At 47.6% G+C, this 13071-nt stretch overlaps 1 protein-coding gene across 1 annotated transcript in view; it reads right to left on the bottom strand.

The window, feature by feature from the left end:
- Positions 1-13071, bottom strand: part of cep104 (centrosomal protein 104) — a gene marked incomplete at both ends in the record, with an annotated part of 42528 nt that overhangs the window by 22610 nt on the left and 6847 nt on the right. Inside the window, 6 exons of the mRNA XM_083641193.1 lie at positions 529-693; positions 877-1107; positions 3260-3526; positions 4685-4840; positions 8370-8538; positions 9055-9131. Of these exons, the coding sequence (XP_083497319.1) occupies positions 529-693; positions 877-1107; positions 3260-3526; positions 4685-4840; positions 8370-8538; positions 9055-9131 (1065 nt within the window). The remainder of the gene's footprint in view (positions 1-528; positions 694-876; positions 1108-3259; positions 3527-4684; positions 4841-8369; positions 8539-9054; positions 9132-13071) is intronic.

Raw genomic sequence — 13071 nt, 5'->3', positions numbered from 1 at the left:
CATAATTCAATGTGAACTCGACTGACACGCGTTTCTGGAGCGGCAAATGAACCTCTTAACAACTTAATGGGGCATTATATCAGTGTGGCTGGGCAAAATAAATCGCCCGAATTATTGCGGGACGAGCTTTTTCGTTAGCGTACGTACAAGCTGCAGAAAGATTCCAGGGAGGGGTTACAAGGCCATGCTTGTCAAAATTGTTTATTCAAGGGAGCCAACTCCAGGAGAGAGAACCGGGATTGCATATGGGACAGGGGGAACATTGTAAAGGGTGTGCGTGCGTGTGTGTGTGTGTGTACATGTGTGTGTGTGTGTGTGTGTGGGGGTGGGTGTGTGTGTGAGAGAGAGAGAGTGGGTGAGTGTTACCAGTATGAACGTTAATTCCGTTGGCAACCGGAATCCACAGAACACAATTAATCAAAGCCTCTAACAGTAACATATAGGTCAACGTATCTGGCAGGCTTTGATGGTTACCACCTCTTTTCAACTGAACCTGACCATTACAGCTTTCATAACATCATGACTCACAGGTAACACTGTATCCAGGAGGCCCCTCTTAATCAGGAAGACTGCAGCTCGGATGCTGTTCCTCAGCTCCTCTTTGGGCACAGCAGGTAACTCCAGCAGCTTCTTGTACACAGACAGAAGAGCGTCCTCTCTGTTGGACCAGGATTTGGAATAAGCTGCAGCCACCTAGAAAGGAACAGTGGAGTGACAAGTTATATTTTTTTCCTTTTATCCATTTTATGTAAAGCACCATTTGATGTAAAGCACTTTGAATTGCCTCTGTGTATGAAACGTAAACTTTCCTCGCATATCAATTGAGATATCACAGCCATACGTTTACATTAAGCCATCTTTTCTGTGGTATCTTACCAGGCCCTCTCCATAGACCTCTATTGGAAGGCTGGCCTCTCTCTGGGCCTTTTCCGTCAGTGGCTCCGGCTCCCCTGTCGTCTCCGGGCTGTACGGGGTCTCTTGGGTGTCGGGGTGGGCGGAGGTGTCGGCAGCCGGGCTCTGTGTGGCCTCCCCTGGCCCGTCGTTCTTCTGGAAGGCCAGGCTCTGGGTGGCCTCCCCTGGCCCGTCGTTCTTCTGGAAGGCCGGCACCTGGAAGCACAGGACATGAGCATCAGCAAAGAAAGATGTGGCATACAATCTTTGTGCAGTATATAGAACCTTCAGATCTTTGGAAATGTATTTCATGTGTTTGTTTGTTGTTTCTTTTTTTGGGGTGGGGGGGGGGGGGGTGATCTGCCTGTCTTGGATGTAGTGTTTGGTTTGGTTTGGTTTGTGGTTATTTCTGGCATTATCCTTCTGTAGATATTTATACCTTGATATAATTGCATATTAATGTTTTGTCTGACAACAATGAAAAACCTCGACAAATACAAAATAAATTGCCGTACATCAACACACACAAAGATAATACATTAAAAAAATCCTCTCGGTTTAACAGTCTAGAATAGAAGATAATAGAAGAAAGATAATTTCAAGCTTGAAAAGGTTGTCCATCTCTTTGAAAAACAGGTTGAGCATTCACCTTGATGATGACAATGAACGGTTAACCCCCTCTATTCAAAACCCAAAGCTCCATCCATCCAGCTCCACCCTGCTGCCTTGTCCCAGGCTCACAGCCCTAGCCTAGGTAAACCCAGCCCCCACGTGACCTGCTCTCTCAGTTCCCAGTCACTAGCTAGCTAGCACTAGCTAGTGACTGAGAGCAGGTCTGAGAGCAGGTCACGTGGGGGATGGGTTTACCCAGGCTATCACAGCCCTGCCTTCAGGCCAGCACCCTGCTGCCTTGTCCCAGGCTCACAGCCCTGCCTTCAGGCCAGCACCCTGCTGCCTTGTCCCAGGCTCACAGCCCTGCCTTCAGGCCAGCACCCTGCTGCCTTGTCCCAGGCTCACAGCCCTGCCTTCAGGCCAGCACCCTGCTGCCTTGTCCCAGGCTCACAGCCCTGCCTTCAGGCCAGCTTGGCAGCCACCCGAGTCAGCCAACTGTTGCACGCTTTTAATTAAATAGTGAAACCCTAACCTGCAGCTCTCACTCGGTGGCAGGTACAGCATAAAAGCCTCTGCTGGTCATAATCTCCCTATGTTTTCCATGTTCCGACACCACAGAGGCTTATGGCCTGGGGGACATGTCTTCCCAAGCTGCGACAGTGGGCTGGATTAATTTTCTAAACAATCATGGAATTTGTGCGAGCGACAGGTAATACTGCAGCTTTCTTCACAGGATCATTATTGTGCGAGCGACAGGTAATATAATATATAATACTGCAGCTTTCTTCACAGGATCATTATTGAGAAATTGTTGACAACTGAAAAGGTAACTGAGACCAACATGAAGAACTCCAGCTGTTTCTCCAGCTGCGTGTGACCAAACTACATTCGGCATTGCACTCTGTCGGGTCCCCAGCAGCGCACCCCCCAAGTTAAAGCATGGTCATATGTTCTTTATAGGCATACTCTCTGGAAGGGGGGGGGGGGGAATGCATGCAGCCAAAATTAAGCCTTTAGTGTGGCATTTTGACCATCGCCATCTTGGTTATCTGGAGGCAGAAGCAGGTGGCGCGAGACCAGAGGTTTCCCACAGAGTCACAGCGCCGCCTGCTATTGGTCTCTCATCGGCTGGCTCTGCGATCACTGGAGAGGAGACCTGTCAATCACGGCCCAAAACACAGTCGACTCTACTTTAACGTCTATATTTGCCTCGAAATGGGACCATCATTTACAAAATGAACATCAAGCTGTATTGAAGAAGACTTGAAACTAGTGAGTGAGACTATCAACTCATTAGTAAAGTGTTTACTCAGGTCATAAATCAAGTGAGATGTAGGGTCATTTTCCCATTAACTTTCGTACAACTGGAATTATTTTTGCAGTCAGTGGACTCCCCCCCTGCTGGCCTTTAGACAGAATGCAGGTTTGAGGCACTTCTGCAATGGCTTCACTGTTTTCACGAACGGAGCGACCCCCTTGGGATAAAGAGAAAGAATGGTGATTGGTGTGTAGGTGCCCCCGCCTCCCCCATCACATTTGAATGAGTCCAGTGGAAACATTTTGTGCGGTAAGAGAAAAGCCGTTTAGCTTTAGAGGAGCTGCCAAGAAAAGGCTGAAAACGACTTTGTCAAGTGTGTTTGCCGCAGTCAATCTGACAGCACTAAAACAAAGTGTGGAGAGAAGTTTGGCTCTGTGAGACGAGGCTTTTCTGAACCTGTGTGAATCTGGGCCTGGATGGGGTGGCAGTGGCACTCACATGGATCCTGGGTGCGGCGGGGTGGGCGCAGGGCGTGGCGGGCTGGCTGGTAGGCTCGGGGGCAGCAGTGACGGGAGCGGGGGCTTGGTCTCGCGGTGGGGTGGATTCCCCCCCCTTCCTAAAGGTATCCGTGGAGATTCGGAGCTTGGTGGTGTCTGAAGGACGGCCTGGGGAAGGCAGGAGGGAGGTGGTGTCTGGAGGACGGCCTGGGGAAGGCAGGAGGGAGGGAGGCTCCTGGACCGGGGATGATTCTGCCACCCTGGTGATCTGGAAAAAAACAGGGAGAAGAGAAAGAGAGAATAAGGAAAATGTTTCAGTGGTAGCGCTGTCGCCTCACAGGTCCTGGGTTCGATTCCCGCCTGGGACGCTGTGGGTGCTGAGGGTGTATGTGTGTGCGCACACACACACACACACACACACACACACACACACACACACACACACACACACACACACACACACACACACACACACACACACACACACACACACACACACACACACACACACACACACACACACACACACACACACACACACACACACACACACACACACACACACACACACACACACACACACACACACACACACCCACCCCAGCTGGGCTATCTCATGAAAACTAAAAGGGGCTTTCTGTGTGGAGTTTGCATGTGCTCCCCTGGGGTTTCCTCCATACAACATCGGTATGGACCCCCACTAAGAACATGCAGAAGATCATCACCTGACCAGCGACGACTACAACTCTAGATAGAACCCTGGTGCTGTACGCTGAAAGCTGCACTGCTCCTGGCCCGCCTCCCTGGAGGAAGGACTTGCCTGGATGGGATAAATGCAGAGACTGAATTTCACAGCGCCACTCAGCGTGTGTGTGTGTGTGTGTGTGTGTGTGTGTGTGTGTGTGTGTATGTGTGTGTATGTGTGTGTATGTGTGTGTGTGTGTGTGTGTGTGTGTGTGTGTGTGTGTGTATGTGTGTGTGTGTGTGTGTATGTCTGTGTGAAGTGACCCTTTAAAATACCAAAACAAATGCAATCCAATCTACCAAAGGTTCACCCGAGATATATTAATCCTCCCACAACACACAATCCAGTTCCAATTCTCACCTTCTTAGTAAACATGTACACTGCATCACAGCCATCATATTTACCTGTCTCAGAGGCTGAGTGCTGGAGGTTGTAGGAGGGTGTATGTTCTGGGGCGGGGCAGGGTGTGTGTGTGTGTGCATGTGGTTTTTGTGACAATAAAGATAGGCTTGTCCGTCCCTGTGTCGTTTCCCTAGATCCGATATTTCTGCCCTCTCTTATTCTCACTTGCCAGCATGTTGTTTAACATCAACTACCTGGAAAAACATAGATTTTTCCTGGAAGGATATAAGAAGTTGCACAAACATTCATCACACAGGTCAGTAGTGGCCAGTGACTGACCGTTGCCAGGTCCAGCAGGTCATGGACTTCCAGCTGCTGGTAGACGGTCCTCCTGTACTCCTCCATTTGCTCCTTCTTGCTCTTGGCCAGGTCGTAGTCTTCCTTCTCGATGGCACAGCGCTTCTCCACGTCATAGCGAGCCAAGCGTTCCCCCACCTGAAAGAACCACCAACACAGCCTTGACATCAGGCACACAGTCCACCTGACAGAACCACCAACACAGCCTTGACATCAGGCACACAGTCCACCTGACAGAACCACCAACACAGCCTTGACATCAGGCACACAGTCCACCTGACAGAACCACCAACACAGCCTTGACATCAGGCACACAGTCCACCTGACAGAACCACCAACACAGCCTTGACATCAGGCACACAGTCCACCTGACAGAACCACCAACACAGCTTTGACATCAGTCACACAGTCCACCTGACAGAACCACCAACACAGCCTTGACATCAGGCACACAGTCCACCTGACAGAACCACCAACACAGCCTTGGCATCAGGCACACAGTCCACCTGACAGGACCACCAACACAGCCTTGACATCAGGCACACAGTCCACCTGACAGAACCACCAACACAGCCTTGACATCAGGCACACAGTCCACCTGACAGAACCACCAACACAGCCTTGACATCAGGCACACAGTCTACCTGACAGAACCACCAACACAGCCTTGACATCAGTCACACAGTCCACCTGACAGAACCACCAACACAGCCTTGGCATCAGGCACACAGTCCACCTGACAGAGCCACCAACACAGCCTTGGCATCAGGCACACAGTCCCTCTACATTGCACGAGTAGAGAAAGTGAACATATATTAAGACTGCTAACTTTATCTCTAGGGCCTGGAATAGAAGGCAAGCACAGCTCTTTAAGTAGGTTCAGGTGGTGGTTTTCATGCTGTACAACTTTACCGCATGTATTTTGGGTGTTTCTGTTGGTTTTATGTTTTGATCATTGTTTGTTTAAATGATGAACAGTCAAAGTGTCCTGTAAGCCCATGTGGGCTGGGCTTCATTCGAAGCATGACACTTAAATAAAGAAAATCAATCAATCATATATCCATAGATAGATATGTCTCTGTTAATCCTTAACAAACCCTTCAATCATTTGTTTTACATTTGGAAAGATACAGTATGTACACTGTTTATTGCCTGCTTTGATCTTGTTTTTGAATAAGACTTGATTTGCTCTGGTCTTGGTCTGGACTTGGTCTCGCCACCCTTTGGACCAGGTCTTGAATCTTTTATGGGCTGGAAATGTGACAGCAACTTCCAGTAAGTCAGGCGGGTCATTTCTTTATGAGGACATTCCATGAAGCTGAATGAAGTGGGTAACCCGGTGCCAAGCCAGACCGTCTCAACCGCTGAAGTGACGGCATGACTCCAGGCGATGCCTTGTGCTTCCAAACCTTCTCTTGGGGAAGACACATCCGCACAGCAGCTGACTCTCAAACCTACGTTAAGGGTAAGAATAAGGCTATTCGCTACAGCAGCTGACTCTCAAACCTACGTTAAGGGTAATAATGAGGCTATTCGCTACAGCAGCTGACTCTCAAACCTACGTTAAGGGTAATAATGAGGCTATTCGCTACAGCAGCTGGCTCTCAAACCTACGTTAAGGGTAAGAATAAGGCTATTCGCTACAGCAGCTGACTCTCAAACCTACGTTAAGGGTAATAATGAGGCTATTCGCTACAGCAGCTGGCTCTCAAACCTACGTTAAGGGTAATAATGAGGCTATTCGCTACAGCAGCTGACTCTCAAACCTACGTTAAGGGTAATAATGAGGCTATTCGCTACAGCAGCTGGCTCTCAAACCTACGTTAAGGGTAATAATGAGGCTATTCGCTACAGCAGCTGACTCTCAAACCTACGTTAAGGGTAATAATGAGGCTATTCGCTACAGCAGCTGACTCTCAAACCTACGTTAAGGGTAATAATGAGGCTATTCGCTACAGCAGCTGACTCTCAAACCTACGTTAAGGGTAATAATGAGGCTATTCGCTACAGCAGCTGGCTCTCAAACCTACGTTAAGGGTAATATTAAGGCTATTCGCTACAGCAGCTGGCTCTCAAACCTACGTTAAGGGTAAGAATAAGGCTATTCGCTACAGCAGCTGGCTCTCAAACCTACATTAAGCGTAAAAATAAGGCTATTCGCTACAGCAGCTACATTACATTACATTACATCATTTGGCAGACGCTTTTATCCAAAGCGACTTACAATAACACATTTTTGTCAGCAATAGAGCAATCAACTATGCAACACAGTCTATGACAACTACAACTTCTGAAGGAACAGTGGTACAAGTTTAGTTCAGGTTATTTTTATTTCTTTTTTTAAGAGAGAAAGAAGTCAGTTCAAGAAGGGCCCAGATGGAGCCTGAAAAGGTGAGTCTTTAGTCTTTTCCGAAAGATCGGCAGTGATTCGGCCGTCCTGACCAAAGGTGCTCGTTCCACCATTGAGGTGCCAGGGACGAGAAGAGTCGCGAACGGGATGAGCGACTTTTGAGCCCCCGTAGTGGAGGAGGGGCGAGGCGTCCTGCACTGGTGGAGGAGTGGAGGGAGCAGCTGGCTCTCAAACCTACGTTAAGCGTAAAAATAAGGCTATTCGCTACAGCAGCTGGCTCTCAAACCTACGTTAAGGGTAAGAATAAGGCTATTCGCTATTAGTCACATGTTTTCAGATATACATACAGCACCATAAATCATCCTTTGACATACTCTGAATGTGCGATGATGACAAGCGATTTTCAGCATGAACACCTTGGCAACTGCTTTGTCTGCTATGCTAATGTCCCACGCTAACAAGGTGCTTGGTTACAGAGAGGCTGCTGGCTGGACGTACTGTAACAAAGGGAGAGGGACGAGTCGAGGGCCATCACCGCAGCTGTCGGCTTCATTAAGAATTCATGGTCCGCATGGTAACGCTGTATACAAGGGTGACTGCTGACAGGAATCTGAACAATGTTTAACGACTACAGTTACAAACACTGGTGAAATGACACTGGATATGAGTCAAAAAATAAATAAAAAACCTATAAGCACCAGCACAAAGGTGAGATTTGCAATTGGTTTGCTGCTATCTCGAGATAAACTATTCCCTTACGGCTCTGTCTGAATTAACTCATCAAATACAGACGATTCAACTTCATCTGCTCACGAGCAGAATGCTTCCTCTTGCAATTGAGGCATCATATTCAGTCCTTCTGTGACATTAAAATTAGCTACATGCAGCATTTTCTCTCCCTGGCATTGTTCAGTTTGTGCCTTCAGACCAGGTAAGCTAACATGAAGTTGAAAGAATGCACTTACAATAGTGGAACTGCACTATAGTTGTGTATTGTTTGCAAATTAAAATCTGTTCCTGTTTTGTGTTTGTACCATAAAGCAATACAACAGATTTCCTGCCAAATCCAACCCAGTGGTTTGCAGAGCCTGGTAGAGCCTGGTAGAGCCTGGTAGAGCCTGGTAGAGCCTGGTAGAGCCTGGCAGTCTTCTGGGCAATACATTTGTTCCATCATATCACAGTAAAGCCAACCATCTGTAGACACATACTGGAACTGGAATTATGATTTCAGACCAAGAACTACAATGAGTACAATGAGTACTGTATATTAGTATTATTCTCACCTGGTGAACAAAGAAATAACTGTACTGTACGTACCTTCTGCAGGTCAGCGATGGCCTGCTTCAGACTCTTGGCCAGCTCGTAGCTCTCCTGGTGGACCATGTCCTGCTTCCTCTGGTCCAGGAGGCGGATGATGTGGGCCACCTCGGGGTCCTGGTACATGTCGAAGGCCAGGTCATCCAGGGGGGAGATGGATTCGCACTTACTGGGGGAAGAGGGGGACAGTAGATTCGGTGTCAGGCCATCGAGAAATCTTGTGATCCTTGGGTATTTTGGGGGAAAACAATTAATTTTGGTATATTGTCCCATCCCTGATTATTTCTACCCCGCAATGATACCCTGACAGGTGTGTGAGACTTGCAATAAGTTAAATACAGAAAGCACAATAGCTGAGCAGGTGTCAATTCCACAAAAGTCACTAATTGACCGGATATTTGAGTTGAGACAATGTCGATGCAGAAACACACGGCTAGGTGTTGTGCAATCCCAGATCAGAGAGGGGAAAACATTGACCAACCCTGGGAGTGAAACCCTGGGAGGTGAAATGTCCCCCCTCGGATTAAAATAAATAACAACTATTTCCAAATGTGTTTTCCTCTCCGCACGGGCTGCTTTGGCCGCCACCTGTGCCTTATTGGTTGGCGTCCAGACGAAACGGCTTTGCTGACCGAGTGTTATTGTCACAAGACAAAGGAACCCGGGTTCAATGGCCTGGCCTCACCCCATGTAGGTCGTGTCCAGGGCCGCCTCCTGCTGCGTACTGTTGAGGTAGTGTTCGATCAGCTGCTCTCGGCTTGGCTGGGGGCGAAACAGATGGACAAATGATGCACGCATGCACATAGACCACTGGTGTTGCTTAACCTTGACCCTTAATAGACTCTAGACTATACACCAACTTTAGCCTCGCCTAACCCCTATGAAACAGCCCCTTCACTACACTACACTATATCCAAAAGTCAAACATGTCCTCACAGTGGTAGTCAGTATACTCTCTCTCTCTCTCTCTCTCACACACACACACACACACACACACACAGACACACACACACACACACACACACTCTCTCTCTTGTTCTTATCCATCCATTAGCTATAGCCATATGGGAGATCTGTCATCTACCGTTATGTCCAGGTTTACAGTTATGAGAACAGGAGCGGCGCGTGTCGATGATGTCATTCTCGCATTACCGGTACTTAACGAGTGCCAAACGTAAACAGATGTTGGGTATGATGAGGGCCAAACGTAAACAGATGTTGGGTATGATGGTATGATGAGGGACAAACGTAAACAGATGTTGGGTATGATGAGGGCCAAACGTAAACAGATGTTGGGTATGATGGTATGATGAGGGACAAACGTAAACAGATGTTGGGTATGATGGTATGATGAGGGCCAAACGTAAACAGATGTTGGGTATGATGGTATGATGAGGGACAAACGTAAACAGATGTTGGGTATGATGGTATGATGAGGGACAAACGTAAACAGATGTTGGGTATGATGGTATGATGAGGGACAAACGTAAACAGATGTTGGGTATGATGGTATGATGAGGGACAAACGTAAACAGATGTTGGGTATGATGGTATGATGAGGGACAAACGTAAACAGATGTTGGGTATGATGAGGGCCAAACGTAAACAGATGTTGGGTATGATGGTATGATGAGGGACAAACGTAAACAGATGTTGGGTATGATGGTATGATGAGGGACAAACGTAAACAGATGTTGGGTATGATGGTATGATGAGGGACAAACGTAAACAGATGTTGGGTATGATGGTATGATGAGGGACAAACGTAAACAGATGTTGGGTATGATGGTATGATGAGGGACAAACGTAAACAGATGTTGGGTATGATGGTATGATGAGGGACAAACGTCCTCTCGCCTGCCCTGTAATAAATATGAACATCTTCCTAATGGGACCTTCTCCGCAACATGGACAAAAGGAGACAAAAGCTGAACTGCTCATATAAACACACCTTCCCTCCATAGGACACACTGTGTGTCTTAGTGAACACACCTTCCCTCCATAGGACACACTGTGTGTCTTAGTGAACACACCTTCCCTCCATAGGACACTGTGTGTCTTAGTGCAGTGGTTCTTAAATGGGGGTCCGTGACACTTTGCCAGGGGGTCCGCGAGAAGTTTTCAGGAAAAAAAAAAGAAAAGAAAAATGTGTGTGCAAAAACGTCATAGTTCAACGGAAATATTATATACTTTAAATCTAAAATGATTCGTGGATTACATTCTAATCTAACAAACCTATCAATTTAAAAGTCAAGCACGTTAACGTGGAAACAATTAAGCTTAGCCCAAAATCACGAATCAGAATGAGGGGGGTCTCCGGTATATTTTCTATCTTGTAAGGGGTCCTTGGCTGAAAAACATTTGAGAACCTCTGTCTTAGTGAACACACCTTCCCTCCATAGGCCACTGCATGTCTTAGTGAACACACCTTCCCTCCATAGAACACACTGTGTCTTAGTGAACACACCTTCCCTCCATAGAACACACTGTGTGTCTTAGTGAACACACCTTCCCTCCATAGGCCACTGTGTGTCTTAGTGAACACACCTTCCCTCCATAGAACACACTGTGTCTTAGTGAACACACCTTCCCTCCATAGAACACACTGTGTGTCTTAGTGAACACACCTTCCCTCCATAGGACACTGTGTGTCTTAGTGAACACACCTTCCCTCCATAGAACACACTGTGTCTTAGTGAACACACCTTCCCTCCATAGAACAACTGTGTGCCTTAGTGAACACACCTTCCCTCCATAGGCCACTGTGTGTCTTAGTGAACACACCTTCCCTCCATAGGACACACTGTGTGTCTTAGTGAACACACCTTCCCTCCATAGGACACACTGTGTGTCTTAGTGAACACACCTTCCCTCCATAGGACACACTGTGTGTCTTAGTGAACACACCTTCCCTCCATAGGACACACTGTGTGTCTTAGTGAACACACCTTCCCTCCATAGGACACACTGTGTGTTTTAGTGAACACACCTTCCCTCCATAGGACACACTGTGTGTCTTAGTGAACACACCTTCCCTCCATAGGACACTGTGTGTCTTAGTGAACACACCTTCCCTCCATAGGACACACTGTGTGTCTTAGTGAACACACCTTCCCTCCATAGGACACTGTGTGTCTTAGTGAACACACCTTCCCTCCATAGGACACACTGTGTGTCTTAGTGAACACACCTTCCCTCCATAGGACACACTGTGTGTCTTAGTGAACACACCTTCCCTCCATAGGACACTGTGTGTCTTAGTGAACACACCTTCCCTCCATAGGACACACTGTGTGTCTTAGTGAACACACCTTCCCTCCATAGGCCACTGCATGTCTTAGTGAACACACCTTCCCTCCATAGGACACACTGTGTGTCTTAGTGAACACACCTTCCCTCCATAGGACACACTGTGTGTCTTAGTGAACACACCTTCCCTCCATAGGACACACTGTGTGTCTTAGTGAACACACCTTCCCTCCATAGGCCACTGCATGTCTTAGTGAACACACCTTCCCTCCATAGGACACACTGTGTGTCTTAGTGAACACACCTTCCCTCCATAGGACACACTGTGTGTCTTAGTGAACACACCTTCCCTCCATAGGACACACTGTGTGTCTTAGTGAACACACCTTCCCTCCATAGGACACACTGCATGTCTTAGTGAACACACCTTCCCTCCATAGAACAGATATAAGCGAACAAGATCCCACCGGCCCACTAGGCAGGATCGTCGCAGTGGTCGAGGTGCTCAGAGTCGGATTAGCGGCGCAACAATGCACAGCTTGTTCACTGGAATCTGTATGGGAGTGCGTGTCTGCGCCTTTGTACGTCTGTGTGTGTGTGTGTATGTGTGTGTGTGTGTGTGTGTGTGTGTGTGTGTGTGTGTTTTAAGGTGCTCTCCCTCCTCCAGGAGCTGTCCGTCTGCACGTCTATCTGATTACACCCGCTAACTAAAGGCCTCCTGTGTGATTACAAACTGCCTTCCCTCTCTGTCTCATTACTACATTCCTCACACATACACACCCCCGCACAGTCACACACACACGCACACACATGCACACACACACACACACACACACATGCACACACACACAGACACACAAACAATATAAACACACGTGCATGTATGCACACACACGCATCTTTGAATTGTAATTGAATTTTTGGAAAGAAACTCCTACTAAAAATGTGAAACAGATACATGTGACTTTGACTTACAACTGAACATTTATCCCACGATCGCTATTCAGCCTCAAATTAGCGGGATGTGATTTTTGGTCCATATGGCCCAGCACTAATACAATACTCATTTGCAACAGTATATCGATACCAGCCGTGACTTCTCTTAATGAGAAAAAAAATCATACATTTATTTCTCCTCCTCCACACACACACACACACACACACACACACACACACACACACACACACACACACACACACACACACACACACACACACACACACCTGCACCGCTGCCCACAGCCCCTCCTCTCACTACTAGCCAAGGCTGTGGCCATGGTGCTGTGTGTGTGTGTGTGTGTGTGTGTGTGTGTGTGTGTGTGTGTGTGTGTGTGTGTGTGTGTGTGTGTGTGTGTGTGTGTGTGTGTGTGTGTGTCAGTGTGTGTGTGTGTTTGTGGAGGGGGAGAAATAAATGTATGATTTTTTTTCTCATTAAGATAAATCACGGCTGGTA

The sequence above is a fragment of the Poromitra crassiceps genome, assembly GCF_964638095.1.
Source record: "Poromitra crassiceps genome assembly, chromosome: 8".
NCBI classification, from domain to species: Eukaryota; Metazoa; Chordata; class Actinopteri; order Beryciformes; family Melamphaidae; genus Poromitra; species Poromitra crassiceps.
The sequence above is the reverse complement of the archived record's forward strand: the minus strand, read 5'-3'. Positions and strand labels throughout refer to the sequence as shown.